The following is a 17,446-nucleotide window of genomic DNA, read 5'->3' as shown; positions in this document are numbered from 1 at the left end:
TTTTCAAAAAATCTTTCAAAAAAGAGAAAATCATGATTCTTGTACAAATAAAACATTATGTCAAATAAAAAATAAATCTGGATTTAGTAAGGACAGACTTTTATTCAAAAGGATTATTGCAAGGGAGGGAAAGAGACAACTGCAAAAGGGGAGAGAGACCAGAACGAAGTCTGAACTCCATGACGCTGAAGCAGAGGCTATAGGATTTTAAGGGCTGGGGTGAGCTGGAAGAAAAGTACTAGAGAAGATTGCCAGGAGGTCATAGGCCATCTGTATTTGCTAATTGGTTTCATCTAAAGGAAAAACAAACTTCTCCTGTCTTTGAGACAGGAGGTAGTTTTATAAGGTGGAGCAAGGCTCCCCACCACAATTAGCATCCCACCTCCACAGAAACAGGGAGACAGGGGTGCTATCTCCTGTGAAATAAGTAAAGATAATTCTGGTAAGACAAGGAGTCTTTGCTAGGTAGGCACATTACGTGAAAGGTAAAGAATAATCTTTCCTATGTAGAGGAAGGCATTAATCAATACAAGAAAGGAGCAAGCCCATGGGAACGGAGCAAACTTAGCAAAAATGTTAAGATATGTCATGACTTCTTTTCAGACTCAGCTATGGCAGAACAGTTTTGCCTCTCACTGTACATTAATTGCTATATATGTTTTCATATTCTAGGACTAACTGGTACTTTAAGATAAAATTGTTGTATTTCTCCTTGAAAAAGAGAACATACACACGTATTTATCTGTCATTGTTGCTGCTTGTATAGGCTTCACTAGCAACAGTAATTATAACTCAATCAAAATAACAGCCTAACATATTGTACAGAGAAAAACATGAAAGGTAGGTAAATAAGAATGAGAATCATACACAAACATTTTAAGAGATTAACTGAAAACATGGAACTGGCAATGTTGAAATTTATCTGAGCGCTACATTCCTGGAAAGCAGCAACAGTAGAGAAATCCCTGGGCTGGCCCCATGGCCAAGTGGTTAAGTTCATGTGCTCCACTTTGGTGGCTCAGGGTTTTGCTGGTTTGGATCCTTGGTGTGAACCTGGCACAGCTCATGAAGCCATGCGGAGGAAGCATCTCACATAGCAGAACCAGAATGACATACAACTAGAATATACAACTATGTACTTGAGGGTTTGGGGGAGAAGAAAAAAAAAGGGAAAAAAATCCCCACTCTTGTATGTTCCGAGAAAGGGCTAACTAAAAAGGCCCATCCTGCTCTCCCGCATTTGAAGATAATACACTTCTCCCTCCTTCCTCATGACTTTCATATACTAGTGTATGACTCCTGTGTTTACCTGCCTTTAGAAAACCCCAGACTCCTCCTTTTTTAAAATGTTCCTCATCTCTCTCTCTCTCTCTCTATTACAATAGACTGAATAAAATTATCTCCTTAACTGTCCAGTGCAATGGCCTTTCACATAGCACAACTTTCTAAAGTCAGGCACATTCCTTTTATAATAATTGACTAATAATAACTGGAGGAGGGACAACATTTCATACTCACACAACGAAGGTCAAGGCTTTTCTCTAATTACAAATACAGACTGATAGACATACTAACATGTAGAGAGCTTATAGCTTCAGTTCTACAACTTCAGCCACAGGCCACAAAGTAAACAAATACAATATTCACTCACACATTCCTTCCCAGCAGGCATAAATTATTCATTTATTTGAGCTCACAAATAGACAAATAAATGAAAATGACTAACAAACAAGATTCTCCATCATCTCTCATCTAATGGAGAACAGATTCCTTTCATCCAGCAACCAAAATCACCAAATGGTCAGACAATAAAACCAAATTCTCAATTACTGCTGCCACTCACCACCGGGGAATAAGTTAGTGGTCGTGTGTGAACAAGAAACAAAAACAAAAACACAAAATCAGAAGAGAGGAGGAAAAAAAAGCAAGAGTAAAAGAGAGTCATAAGTTAAAATTTCATTGTCCTTTGGAATTCACTTTGGGAGCCAAGAAAAGCCATGCCTGGGCTTAAGCATCCCATTAAAGGCCCTTCTCCATCAGTGCAATGACCTAACTCTGATAGGTAAGTCCATGAGCATCTTGGGGTGGTCTCTAAAATAAAAGCCTTGTTGATGTCTGATTACTCTATGGTCAAGTTTATTGGTTGCTAAATCCTGCCTTCACATACTGAGCTTCCAGTCAGTGTATGTAGTGCTTCACTCTCAAATATGAGCTGACAGCTATAAGTCAGCAAATATTTTGAGCATAAAAATAAAAGGCACCAAAGCCAACAAACAAGGAAAGCAATTATAAAGGAAAAAGAGCCAATTCAATTTACAGATTTTTTTAAAAGGGGAGAAAAAGACTACATGTTATACAAACATGCTCACTGTGTTATCTCATCCATCCCCACCAGAAGCAGCTATTAAATGATTTACTCAACAAACACAAAGGCAGAGATTTCCAAATGAGTTTTAAGAGGTTAAGAAGGCAACTGAGAGCAAGAGGTAGGTAAGACCATATCCTGAGAGAAGTGATTTGTTAACCAATAATATAAAACATGTCATAAAAGCTAGGAAGAACCACTGGGAAATTCTTAGTAGGATATGATAATGTATAAAGTGCTTTCAAAAATATTGACATTATTGCAACATAACATATATGATTTACTTCAAGATTTTCTAATGGTCATCCTAACTGAGAGAAACCAAATGCTTAAAATAAATCACAAACAATTTGCTTCTAGGTCATGCTTTCCTAGAAATTAAAGCCCATATTTTCATCTAGAGTCTAGATTTTAAGATCTAGAAGTACTGATACGAGTGCTATATAATCCACATAAGACAGTCTCTCCATTTTCCAGGGTTGATGGAGGCTGAAGGGAGAGACGGAACTGAGGAAGCATGAGGAGTCTGCCTTAAGATATCTCCAGTTTGGAGAGTTATCCTCTCTGACTATGCACATCCAGAAGAAAAGATTCATTTTCCCACTGACTAGTCAGAAGCTGAGGAGGCCACTTCTTCATCCAAATGTGTCATACATCAATAATGAACAAAGCTCATAGGTTACTTAGTGGAGGCTGAAGGAATTGTTTCTTTCTTTTTGCCTTTTTTAAATTGTTTAACATTTCCTAATTTCTCTTTTTTTTCCTGATTCTCTTATTGACCTGTGTCTTTCTCTTGTTGTCTTCTTTTTAAGTATTTCCTTCATTTGCTATCCATTACCCCTTGAAAAAAGAAAAAGAGAGGACCCCTTTGTCCTCCTTGTTTCTTTTTTACTCCGCCAATTCAAGCCTCCTCTGACAGCTGAATGTAATGGATTTCTTCCTCTACCCAGACTGCTGCTGTGTCTGCAGTTGGGAGGGATGAACTCCGCTTCCATAGGAAGACGGTGATACTTTCAATTTTAATCTAGCCCAGTGCTGAATGTAGAGAGCTACATTCTTGAGTTCACCTTCATCCATTACTCTGCTGTCTCCTCAAAATGGATGTGTCACAACATCTGACCTGGAGTATAAAAGATGAAGAGGAACCAACGAGGTAAAGGAACAGAATTGGAGCTGGCGTAAAAGGAAAATTGCACCTAACACTTGCTAAAAAAGCAAGAAAACTTTATTCAAGACTATTGCAATAAGGGTCAAGATTATAATGCAAGGGAGAAGAGAGACTGAACTCAACTGTTGAAACAAAAGGCAGAAGGATTTTTAAATGCTGGAGTGAGACAATGGAAAAGTACTGGATGATATGACGGGGTAGGATGGTCAATGCGATTAGGCCATCTGTGTTCACTAATTGTGGTCATTGAAATTAAGCTCCTACCCTCCCTCACACAGAGTCTGGGAGACAGGTTATCTGCTTGTCATGATGGTCACATTTCGAAGGATGGTTCCAAGGTCCTTGAGAAAGACATTCCTGGGTTGTTGAAGGTCACATTTCAAAGAGGCAGAGAAAGAATTTACAACTTCAAGTTTTCTAAAGTAAATGCTCTAATAAAAGGCAGGTCAGGGGCCTATAGTCAAGAAGAAGCCTGCTTAAAGTTTTGCCAAGTTGTTAAGCCCATCTTGGTCAGCAGCATAGAGAGTATTCTAGGAAACACATGTATTTAAATTTAATTTATCAAAAATCTAGAATATGTATGTATAACATAATTAAACTATGTTAAAATCCTGTGCCCAATTGTGTTATAATAATAAAAGTAGTATGCATTTCTTTTCACTCTCATTTTTCACTTTCTTGTTCCTTTCTTTAACAAACATTTACTGTACAATTCATGTTTGTTAAGTGCCTTGAGAAGCACAAAGCACACACACATAAAATGTATGCAAATTTCAACAGCAGTGGGGATTAAGCACTTGAAATTAAGACTTTTGCTCAGACCTATCAAATGCTAGGAGAAAATTTTACTAAACAAAATCCAGTTGAAAAATGGGGCCAGAATGGTAGGTCCATGGGCAGGAATTGGGGTAGGGGAGAAACTAGGAATAATTTCTCCCAGAGCATTGTATTCCCTTCACCAGAATGTCACAGAGAAATCAAAGAAGAGCTATGGTAGGGGGCTAATTCTTATACACAAGAGCTTCTCTCTAGGATGACTAGAGTCATCACCCGACATTGATACCTCATTTCTTACACTGATTCTAGCAGCTCCACTGTTTCATTTTAGCTGGGAGTCCTTACATTACAGGTTTATCACTAGAAGAACAACAACAACAAAGAAATATCAGTCTCCAGCAGCTATTAGTTCTGTCTTGTTTTTTTAATTTACTGTTATTGACAATTAGCTAATCAGACTATTCAATATTCTTATATATTTGATCAGTCAGGAATAGTAGAGTCCTCAAATGATCAAGATTTCATTTAATAAAGGAATATCAAACATGCGATAATTAGACATTATTCATATTAATCAAACCTTTAGATTTTTTAAAAGAATAACAATTTTTAACTGCAACCTGATGGAGTCCATACTGAGGGAAAGTTTTACCAAATAGTAAAACAAAACAAAACAAAACAGAACAAAACTACTAAAATAAAGTTTGGACTAGGTGGAAGGAGGTCATGAAAGATCTCTGCTTACACCTCCAAGTCTAGATCTTAAGGGGTAGGAGCTGAAAGTGAACATGAGGCCACTGTGGACAATGACAATTGGATCCTACTGAAAACCTCTGAAAATCGCCTCTGGATAGGTCAGCAGTAGATAGTACAAACATTTATTTCTCAATAGTGTAATATGGGCAGTCATAAAAAATAGATATATCTTCTTTAGAACAAAGGAGAAACTCCTTATTGTAACAGTCTAGGCTGAAGTTTCTTCTCTTTTGGCCAGGTAGGTCGTCTGACGGTGGCTTGTGGTCAGGAACTTAGCATGTATAGGATAGCAGGCATTAGAGAATAATTCTGGAAGCTGGAATTAAACTAAAGTTGAATGTGACCCAGCAAAATAATTTCTATACCCAACAGGAAAATATGTACATGTATCCTAAAGAGGCATCCAAGAGTTCATAATGCTATTATCAAAAATTATAGCATTATTCACAATTGCAAAAAATTAATAGAAATGTTCATCAACAGTTCAAGAGATAGATATATTTACAAAATGGGTTACTATTCAAAAATGAAAATATATGACATATCATTATACAGAGCAACATAAACAAATGTCATAAAAATAATATTGAGCAAACGAAACTAGGCATAAAAATAAATATTGAATGACTTCATTCATATAGAATTCAAAAGCATCCACAAAAACTGTATGCTTTCAGGGAAACAGTTTCCTTCAAGGAGCAGAGTGTTCTTTAGGAAGCGCAAGAGGGGCTTCTTAAGCACTGCTAATATTCTACTTCTTGACCTGGGTGGTGATGCGGCATACCCGTTTCCTAGGGCTGCCATAACAAATTACTGTAAACTGGGTGGCTTACAACAACAAAATTTTTTTTCCTCACAGTTCTAGTGGCCAGAGTCTGAAATCAAGGTGTCAGCGGGGCCACCCTCCCTCTGAAGCCTCTAGAGGAGAATCCTTCCTTCCCTGTTCTACCAGGCTCTGGTCCTTCCTAAATTGTGGCTGCAGAGCTCCCATCTCCGTGTCTGACTTTACATGGCTTTCTTCTCTGTATCTGTGTCTTCTCCTCTTCTGTCTCTTGTAAGGACCTGTCATTGGATATAGGCCCACCTGGATAATTCAGGATGATAACATCTTAAATCCTTAACTTATTACATTTGCAAAGACCCTTTTTCCAAGGATTAGGATGTAGACATATCTTTTTTAGGCCACCATTCAACCCACTATATGTGTGTGTTCATTTTGTAAACATCCAAAGAACTGTATATTTATGATTTGTGTTCTTTTTTATGCATTTTACTCCATTAAACATTTTTAAAATATGGATTAATATCTCTGCTTTTTATAAGCTGTCCAATCATGCAAATCTTGTTTTGGGAGAGAGAATATCGGTCTCCCTAAGATTCCCAATTTTTCAGCCACAGATTGCACTGGAAGATCACAGGAAGATTTATAACATACAATATATACATACATTGTGTTTAAAAGAGACATTTTAGATAAAACAGGCTCACAAAAATTCACACTACAAAAGTCAACAACAAAGATAAGTAGTTCCATACCAATCATAGTAAGAGTTAGGGACAGAATAATGATAATATTAGATGGCACTTTTCAAAACATTTTTTTTGCATTTTGACAAGGTTATTTGAATGTACTTAGCTCAAAATAGATGCATCAAGCCCTCCCCAAACACACACCATTGAAAACACCTGCGCTGAAAAAGCTACTTTCCATGACTACTTCTCATGCTTGCTTTGTGTGAGAGCAGATACAAGCACAATTCTGAGAACATAGAGGGGGTATCCAACCAAGAACTGGGACAGAAGGGGAGGCTTTCAAAAGCAGAGGACCTTCTGGGGCTACCCTGTGGTGTAGAGGTTAAGTGTGCATTCCACTTTGGCTGCCCTGGGTTCTCCGGTTTGGATCCTGGGTGTGGACTTACACACAGCTTATCAAGCCATGCTATGGCAGGTGTCCCATATATAAAGTAGAAGAAGATGGGCATGGATGTGAGCTCAGGGCTAATCTTCCTCAAGAAAATAAATAAATAAAAATAAAGCAGAGGACCTTACCCATTAACCTAAAGCAAGTATGAGGCACCAAGTCTAAGTTGCTTATTATGTTTTTCTGACCATAGAATATACCAAGCACTTTTGTGGCTTGTTTCACTACTTATTTCATAAATGTAGGTACTTCTAAGTCATTGAGTTACTAGTACCCCGATCATTTCATCTGGTGTTTCACCACAGATTCATTCCTCTGGGCAAAAGGCCTTCCCAGTCTGCTGGAGTTCTTACTGAGTCCGTTGTACGTCTTGGTGGCCAATTTATGAATTAGCTAGAAAGATCATCTTTACTAAAAATATGTGAGGGAGGGAGACACAGCATTTTTGTTTCATTTTGTTTATCTGTTTTAAATCACGTGAAGTGGTAGAGGGTAGTGTTTAAAAATCTAGACTCAGGCTACAGGGCCTGAATTCCAGTTCTGCCACTTACTAACTCTGAGATTTTGTTTAAATTATTTCTCAGAACCAGTCTTTTTCATTTGTAAAAGAGAAATAATAATAGCCCCTACTATGCAGAAGTGCTGTCATTTTCCTAACTGAATTAAGGAAGGATTATAAATAGATTAAAGAGGTTCTTCTCCCTCTGATATTAGCAGAGAAAAATTTCCCTTAGCAGACAAGAAAATGGGCAAACAGCATAACCTGGAGTAGGTAAAATTAATCATATCACTTTGTGAGAGCTTGAGGCAGTATCCCTGATTTTCTCCTTAAATATGTTTGCTTTTAAAAATATTGGGGTAATAGGTACTACACCCTGGCAGATGCAGGCATCATTCTAATTATTTGTATTATTAGTATTAGTATTTGTATTATTAGTAGCCGTATTACTAGGCATCAGTGATTTTTTTACTATTGATTTTGTTTATTGAAGTTTTTGTCCAAGCCATGATGATGGAAATGATTTCAGAGTGCTTCATGCACAACAGTGTCTTTCTGCTTGTGGTTGGATTTAAAAATGGCTCCCAAACTTATCCAAGGCTGTGACTCTTCGTCTATGTTGTCAATAAGCATCCAACTCCGCAGAGTGTAATTTGTGAGACTACTATGAATCCAGTATCATATGGTTCACTCGCGCCCATTGCCATTCTGCTTCTGATCTGCTTGGAATTTCCAGATAAGGAAAAATCACTGGACATAGTTCCTGTTACAGGGTCCGCAGCATGAGAGTAGGTGTATACTGATTTTGTCTTAAATTATTTTGTAAAGACCAGAAGGCAAGAGATGAGTTAAGAAAGGGCTCAGATTTATTTAATTTAAAGTGCAAGAAAAATGAAAGTTTTTTTCTAAAATTTATATTCAAAATCAAATGCCATTACTCTTTGCAGATTATCTTTTATGGTTTGAAATTTTCTGGCAGAACACAAAGAAAAATCACAGTCCTTCCGAGTGTTCCCAGTCATCTGAAATCAATTGGGTCCATTTAAAAAAAAATGATTTATAGCACTGGGCGTCAGTACTTGCCTTAAGAAACTATATAATGTTTTTTGGCTCTAACACTATTCGGAATTGCCATGTTTATTTTTCAACAAGTACTGACAGATGATCTGTCATTGGTAGCAAAATACCTACATTGGTTTCTGGCTTGCTAAAGCTCTATGCTATAATTCACTAAAAGTGCACCCCCCTCATTCACTTATTTTTTCCTAACAAGATATAACTTCGGGACTGCAGGAACATACTAAAAATTCAACATGGCATGCTAATTCAAGAAGAAAACTTGGAAAGCGTGTATCCTAACTCCTTCATTTTAAAAATAAGGAAAGAGAAATCTCTGAGAGTTAAACGATGTATTTAGGCCAAACAGCTAATTAGGAGACAAGTCATAAATAGGTATCTTCTTGTGGCTATCAGTCTGATACACTTTAAAATATGTTAGTAGTTGGTATTAGTTGTTCAGATTCACTGCAATGAAACTACTTAGAGAAATAAAAGCTGGAGATCAATTGGGCTGCCAAATTTATATTTTGTCAAGGATGTGTACTAAGCTTTAAAAACAACTTTAAATCTTTCATCTACTGTTAAGATAATTTCATTACAGATAGAAATTTTATCACCAACAACCTAAGCCAGACATAATATCAGATAACAAGAACATTAATATCACTAATTCTATGAAGAAGTCAGTACATTGTCCTTATATTTTCTTCATTTTCCTGATGCCTAGTATAAATTTCATCCTGAAATATCAAAGGTCTGAGCGCACACATTGAGTATCCATTTTAAGTAGTGTATCCCCTACGTAGACAAAAGAGCTTCACATGAGGACAGAGAAGCAACTGTCAAGCTGGCTACTTTAGGTTAGAGTCCAGAGGCCAAAATGTAACCTGAAAATTGATGAAGACTAAGCCAAATATTGATTCACCGTATTTGACCATCAATCAAATTAATGGTGTCTGTTTAAAAAATTAAGAAGAATCTTCTGAGATCTCTCTGCCATCTTACTTTACCATTGCTTCTTTCTTTGCCTAAGTCCTTCCAGACATATGTTTTGAGAAAGTCCCCCAAATAGAATTAAGGAAAGTTTTGCTATGTTCTTGAACAAATACTCAGGTTTTCTGGCTTAACTCTTCTTTCAATGTGTCGCTGTGTACAGATTTCCCATCTATTTCCATATATTCTTCAACTGTATAGCGGGAAGGGCTTAGAAGAATTTGGCGTTGACTTTGAATGAGTTTCTGTTCAGCATATGTTCCATGTGAAGCTCTCCATTACCCCCAGACCTGCACGCTGCCTCCCATTAATACTTACACCATTTCCTGGTAATCTAATTCCAGTTCATTTCCTTCAACATGGACTACCACCCTGTTTTATGGACTTCTTTTGCAGTATCTATCTCTTTGTCCTCATCACTATAGCTACTTCCTTAAGCCATGCAGTCATTATAGTGTAGGCTCCATGCCAGCAGGGCAATTGCTCTATTCAATACCAGGTCTTCATCGTCTTGTACACCACAGAGTTGGCTCTCAATCAACGTTTGTTAAATAAATGGTGCATCGGGTTGGAAGGAAGGCACCAAATACTTTTTTTATGTAATGAATACACACATATAATGTTTACTGATTCATGGGATTTGATCATTATTTCAAACTAAACTTTTCTGTATTCTTCTTGATGTCATTCTTTCAGGTTGCAGGACCCTCTAACAGATATTAGATTTGTAATAATGATGACAATGAAAAAAACTAACACTTAGTGCTTGGAACTCAGGTAGATGCTTCAGATACATTAAAATCATTTAATCACTAGAGAGATCCTGAGTGGTGGGCATTATGATTACTTATATATGGAAATGAGGAAACTGGAGCACAGAGATGTTGAGTGACAACTATCCTGGTGAGCAGCCACAGGATTTGGACCTGTGCATTCTGACTCCATAGTTGACTTTCTTAGCCACTTTATAGGCTTTCAGCACCCATATCCACTTCAGACACCTCTTTAATTTAAGGTTGAGCTATTACACTTAACTCTGCCTCTCCCCAGACTTTTGTTCTTTGACAGAACTATGTTCTTTTCTACATGAAACTTCCTACAACCTTATTGACTTCTGTCACACTCCTGGTAAGCTTTGCAACTTCCCTCACCAACTCAACTGATAATCTTATGGTTTATGTCGCATTTCAGTCCTTGTTCTATGTTAGCAAAAGATAAATGTGTATACAGTTTGAGATCATAGCGAAAGAAGGGACGTTGGCATATGTTTTATTCAGAGATGATTTTGTTGTTGGAAACTCAAACTAAAGTTTATACGAACTACTTCAAGCAAAATTTGGGAATTGATTCAAAGCAGAAAATAATTTCCCTGAATGTTACCAGGTAAGACCTCACTGCCTGATGCACATAGAAGCCAATACTATGGCACAAGCTTTTGAAAAAAGAAGACTTTATTGTGAGGTTCCTCAGCAAGACAGGAGGCAAGGCTCTCAAAACTGTCTCCTGAATCCGGGTCTGGGGTAAAAAATTTAAGGGATTACAGAGGGCAGGTTGGTATGCAGAATGCCCAGCAGGACAAGTTTCGATTGGAAAGACTTCAAACAAGACCATTTATGATAAGGTATGGAAAGGGGCTTCAACTGGATCTTCCTGAACAACAGATCCCTCACTTCTGAAGAGTGTCTGTCTTTTATGTGCTGGTCGTGTCTTGGTCCTTTTGGTCCCATGAAGGGGTGAATCTTTGCTTCCATGTGTTATTTCAAGTCAAAATTTTCTCCTCTGCGCATGCTCCAGCTAGATGACTTACAATTTTAGCTCAGTGCCCCAGCAAGACAGTATTAGCATTCTGTTATCGATAAGATGGGGGTCAGTTTAAACTGGTCCTATGGTTACAATAACCCAAGGACAGGAAATATAGTGGGTCTCACAAGGAATTGAAGTTGAGAAATTAAACACATGTATTTGCATAACTGTCTGTATCCAACAGGATCTCTTGAGTTTGGCTTCAGGCTAAGTTTGACCAAAGTCAGGTATATCTATTCCCTCAACTCCCTCATGGAAGGATTTTCATGGGCTGGCTGTGTTTCTATACCCAAAGCTGGCTCCCTCTAAGGCGGCCCTTTCCACACAGCTCTCTCTCACTTTCCAGCTTCCAGTAACTCCTCCTTCCCCTCAGGCTAGGGGGTAATAAATGCACTTACTAGTACTGATTACTGCATTGCCTACAGTGATTTCCATACATCCTCCCCATATCTTTGGAAATTCTCTTATTAAACTCTCTTCAAATTACCCATCTGTTTTCCGTTGTCATCCTGACTGATACAAACTCCAAATTAACTATATCTAAATCTCTATAGTAATAATTTTAAAATATCCATATGATTGTGGCATTTGGAATTTCTTCTTTTGGTATGGGTGCATTATATTTTCCTGTCTTTCCTTTTTCACTCAAGTTTTAGGCATGATGCTTAAGTACTTTTACTTCTGAGAAAGAAGGGAAACTATTTTTATACTTCTAGCTTCCTAATGAGATCTTCCTGAAAACTGGAGAGCAATTACAAGGCTTTTCTTAAGGTGGAGAGAGGAAAAACTAGATTTGGGTTAAAAAGGGTTGGGGTTAGGGGTTTATGATAGTAACCTCCAAGATGACTCAAATAATACTTGCCTCTTATTATTTATGCCCTTGTATGATCCCCTTAATTGAATCAGGGCTAATCTCTATGACCAATAGAATACTATAGTGTGTGACTTCCCAATCTATGTTATAAAAGGTATTGAAGCTTTTCCTTGTGCTCTTAGATCATTTGCTGGGGGTAAATAGCTACCCTGTTGCAAGGACATTCAAGCACCCCTGTGCAGAGGCCAATCAGGAGAGCAACTAAAGGTTCCCACCTATGGTGGGAGTGCAAACTGGTGCAGCCACTATGGAAAACAGTATGGAAATTCTTCAAAAGATTAAGAATAGAATTACCATATGATCCAGGTAGTCCACTGCTGGATATTTATCCAAAGAACATGAAAATACTAATGCATAAAGATATATGCACCCCTATGTTCATTGCAGCATTATTCACAATAGCCAAGACTTGGAAGCAACCTAGGTGCCCATCAAGAGATGAATGGATAAAGAAGATGTACATATATATATATACACACAGAGGAATACTACTCAGCCATAAGAAACGATGAAATCCAGCCATTCATGACAACATGGATGGACCTTGAGGGTATTATGCTAAGTGAAATACATCAGAGGGAGAAAGTCAAATACCGTATGATCTCACTCATAAGTAGAAGATAAAAAAAGTGACAAACAAACACATGGTAACAGAGATTGGATTGGTGTTTGTTAGAGGGAAAGCCTGGGAGGGAGGAGGGCAAAAGGTGTAATTAGGCATATGTATGTGGTAATAGATTATAATTAGTCTTTGGGTGATGAACATGATGTAATCTACACAGAAATTGAAATATAATGATGTACACCTGAAATTTATATAACATTATAAACCAATGTTACCTCAATAAAACAAATAAAATAACAAACGTTTCCATTGAGGAAAAAAAAAAGGTTCACACCAACAAACAGAACCAATTTGCAAGTCATATGAATGAGTCAACTTGGAAGCAGTTAGGCAGCCTGCAGATGTTTGCATCGGATTGCAATCAATGAGACACTCTAAGCCAATGAGACTCTAAGCCAGAACTGCTCAGTCAAGCCAGTCCCAAATTCCTGATCCCCAGAAACTGTGAGAGGTCATATTTATTGTTCTAAGCCACTAAGAGGTGGGATAATTTATTACAAGAAGTAAAGAACTAAAACAAAGTTGAACAGAAGAATGTGTTCTGACTCTCATTCCAGATTATGGATTTGAGGGGGAGCAGAATACACCACCCCAAAATGTGCCACTTTGGCATGTGGATTGTTTTGAGATGAAGGCAATTAAGACTCAGCAGACACAGGAAACCTTTCTGTCTCTTTCTTAACTGCCTAAAAAAATTTAGGCAGGGGGCCTGTAGACGGAAGAGAGCTGTTACCAGAGACCACTTTCCATATCAGAAAGAATTCACCACGTGGCAGGGCAAACATTTGTTTGCCAAACATTTGCTCTTCTCATCTTCCTGTGATTTGTCTTCCTCTCTTTTGAAGGCCCAGACCCCTACCCCTTTCTGCTTAGCTCAGGATGGTACATAAGCCTCAGCTACCCAACTGCCTATGACCTCATATTTCTATGGGGCTCCCATATGTACGAAATTTGTTTTTCTCCATTAATTTGTCTTATGTCAATTTAACTATTAGACCAGCCAAAGAATCTAGAAAGGAAGAAGGGAGAAGTTTTCTGCTCTTACAGAAGCTATAAATTATAGGACAAGAGACAAAAGAAGTTCAAAGGGTTGTGCTGTCCAGGAGGCACAATTTGAATTGCTTAGAATTCAAATTCAAAAAATCACTTTGACTTTATTCCGTATGTGACAGATGTTTGGATTTCATAAGGTCTAAAGAATTTGAGGTGGGTGGGCCCAAATTTAGGCAAGTCTAGAGCTGTCAAGCCTTGCAATGTAGAGGACTTTGAAGCTTAAGTACAATTTTACTGAGCAGTATGAAGAGGCAATCAGTCTCAAATGGGACTTTAGTAGGTAAGAGTTCAGCCATGGAGGAAGAGAATGGAGAGGCGATCTGGGGCCAATGGAAAATGAGAGTGAAGCCATTGAATTGGAAATGCTTTATCTACGTATAAAGAAGCACAAGTGTCTCACAGGAGATGTTCCTAGATTAAATCTTGCCCTTACCACGTGATGGCCATAATGTACGCTACTGTTCTTGTACAATGATCATTTTCAAATCATGTTTAACACATAGATGCTGGTTTCTTCCTTCACTGTGTTCATATGTTTGTCTTTTCTAAAATTTGTGGTAGCCAACTTCTAAGCAAATGATTGATTTTTTAAAATTTTTTTTAAATGCATATATTTTAACAAACATGATGTGCTTATAAACACGTTAGTCTTCATCTATCTCCCAAGGGTTTTCTGGGATAGTTCCAATTAAAAATATTCTATCATGTTGTTATATCATATGTTAGACCAATGTGTCTTGATTTTTTTGTTTCAGAAAAAAAAGTCATTGCAGATCATTTCTTACTATGTTAAGAAGCTTGAACTGAAAAAGAACAATATATGAAAATAGGAGAGATGTGAGCAGAAGCAGCCAACTGGCATCCATGCTTGGGGTTTACATGCAAATTAAGTTCTTCTTTGCTTTCCAACACTTCCCAAATTCTTTTAAAACCATATTTGAAGCTGGAGAGCAACTCTATATGAAGACATCGGCGATATAAATAGGGACAGCATTGTGTTGGGTAGAGCACTGCCAGGAATTGACAGGACCAACAGATAAAACCAAAGCAATTAAGTTTCCATAAACACTTGACTCGGTGTTGAATCAACACTCTTCTTTATAAACAGCAGTGTAGCAAGACATAAATGACAAATCATACATTTCCAATATATAAACCGTGCTGGTTTGATGAAGTAACAGAATTCTTTTCCAGCTTTCTTTTTACAACATGGGAGAAAAAAAAGTTCCTCAGTAATTTGTGGGTTTTACTTCAGAGATCATGTGAAATTCTGTGTGCAGAATGTTAAAGGATTTGTAGATGAGCTTTGGCATGCTTCCAGCTTAATCCCACCCCCCCTCCAACAACCACAAATACTCTTACGGCTACAGGTGAGCAATTTTTGAGTGACGTTTAGTCCTCCGCTCCCTCAGACTGTTTTACAGACATTCATTATGAACTCTTAGGCAAGGCCATAAAATTCTGTCTCAAAAGCCTCCAACCATTCTGTTATTTTTTATTTTACATCCCCCACCTGAACACATAACACAAAATAACTCATGGCTATACACCCTTTATCTTATTTTGTTCCCTTGTAGATATTCAATTGAACTTTCTCAGGCAAGATCTGATGAAAACATTTTTATTAAATAATAATGTCTTCTTTCTTCCAAAGAACAAAGCCATAATCCACCATGGAAAAGAAAAAAAGAAAAGGATACCAGCAAGCCACATAGATAGAGACTTCAATATAAATGGCCATATCCTAATATGTGCAGACATTTCCCAAATTTTAAGAATAATAAAATAAATCAAAAACCTCTGATTATGCCTGGTTTCAGAGTGAGTTTTCCACTCTCATATATGATTGCTGTCTGTGCAACAATGTCCTTCTTTGCTTTAGAAGTCCTATTTATTTACCATCATCAAGCTCAAATGACATCTGGAGAATGTAGTATTTTACTATTTAGTGTAATATGATATAGTATTTCCAGACTTTTCAAGGCAGTTAGCTGCTTCCGAATCACTTCTGGACAAATATCTATTAGAATGCTCCCCTATTGAAGATAGTTTTCCTATTGAACAAGAAGTTCCTTAAGAAAATGGACTATATATCTTTTCATTCTGAGAATCTCAAAGTGTCTGGCATTTATAAGGCTGTTGCCATAAATGCACTGTTATGAGCTATATGCCAGGTACTAGACTGCAATTTTCCTGAGATTGTGCACTTTCTAAGTTTGGTTTTCTATGTGTCCTCCACGTCTGAAAGAGGGCATGGTTCATCTTAGTACCTCAATAAATATGTAGTGAATGCATGAGTGCATGCGTGCGTGTAATAAAGCTGATAAGTTGCTTCTCTTCTTCAGGCCATGGGGTCACTTTCCCTTTCAGGGCTCTTGCTATCTGATTGCGGCTCCACTGAATCATGCAGGTGATCTCTGCAGCTTGTTCCAAACATGGAAGTTTAAGGCTGGTGACGTCCACTGATGACGGTGGATTATAAACCAGAAATGCATCCACAATCATGATTTGCAATCTTCACAGGCTCTAGATTTGTTCTGATTACTATGCGTTTGTGCCCTTTGCCTGCTGTAAATTCCTGGATGTCTTGTAAGCATTTTCCTTGCACTGACTTCTTCATAGAGCAAATCTTTCCTGTAGGGGGCTGTTGCGAGGCATTAGCACACTATCTAGCCAAAGATCTGGGTCTCATCGGGACACTGAACTTTACAAATTGTGTGAACTTGGGTAAGTTATATAATGTCTTTGTCAGTTTACTCATTGGAAAAGTGGTATTAATAATAATGACTGCCTAATAGCACTGTTATGGTGTTAAATAAAAGATTATCTTATTTAATAATGCAGTCTTATCTTAATCCGATCCATTATAATCTAAAAGTAAATTGTGGTTATTCTATGCTTTTAACAAAAGAATTAATAAACTTAAACACACTATGCAAATGTAAACCAGTATTACTTATTCAGATCGTCCTCATGAACTTCTTGTAGCAGGGCTAAGGAGAAACTATTTTTCATGTAGGGCCAGTTACCATGTAGTAATATAGATCTTAAAGTGACAGGGTAAGGATCGTTTAGGTCATGAACTATATGACACTGCTTCCAAAACAACTAGCCGGTCATCCTCACTCAGCCAGTGGCCCTCTGTCCCTTCTCTAACTGAAGGCAGGCTTGTTTCAGACTTTACCGTGGGGAGTCTCTGGGCATTTCATGGACTGTCACAAATCAGGTAACTCTATACATGAATATGTTTCTATATTTCATTATATTACATTGGTCCATGTATCTGCACTTGTGCCCCTAGTACACTCAGTTTTACCTCCTACAGTATTATAGTAAGTCAATATCTCATACTATAAGTCCTCCAGCTTTATTCGTCTTCAATATTTCATCAGTGTTGAATCAAGCTTCTATAAGAAAATAACTTTATGACTTAGTTCTGGGATGACAGACATTTCTTAAATATGATGGACACACACACAGATACAAACACAGCATTAACCATTAAAAAACAAAGATAAACTGGTCATATTTAAATTAAAAACTTCTAACAAAA

The 17,446-nt window shown here is 37.5% G+C and overlaps 1 protein-coding gene across 2 annotated transcripts in view; it reads left to right on the top strand.

Moving 5' to 3' along the window:
• The first annotated feature begins 16,299 nt into the window (after positions 1 to 16,299).
• Positions 16,300 to 17,446, top strand: part of CRISP1 (cysteine rich secretory protein 1) — a 30,744-nt gene continuing 29,597 nt past the window's right edge. Inside the window, exon 1 of one of the 2 annotated variants that reach the window (XM_008506620.2) lies at positions 16,300 to 16,620. In XM_008506620.2, the coding sequence (XP_008504842.1) occupies positions 16,440 to 16,620 (181 nt within the window). In that variant the 5' untranslated portion in view covers positions 16,300 to 16,439. Of the gene's footprint in view, positions 16,621 to 17,060; positions 17,120 to 17,446 lie in introns of those variants that run through there. The other variant, XM_070584769.1, reaches the window with a different exon arrangement.

The sequence above is a fragment of the Equus przewalskii genome, chromosome 19 (genome assembly GCF_037783145.1).
Source record: "Equus przewalskii isolate Varuska chromosome 19, EquPr2, whole genome shotgun sequence".
Lineage (NCBI taxonomy): Eukaryota > Metazoa > Chordata > Mammalia > Perissodactyla > Equidae > Equus > Equus przewalskii.
Note: the sequence above shows the minus strand (reverse complement) of the source record. Positions and strands in the feature narration are given on the sequence as shown.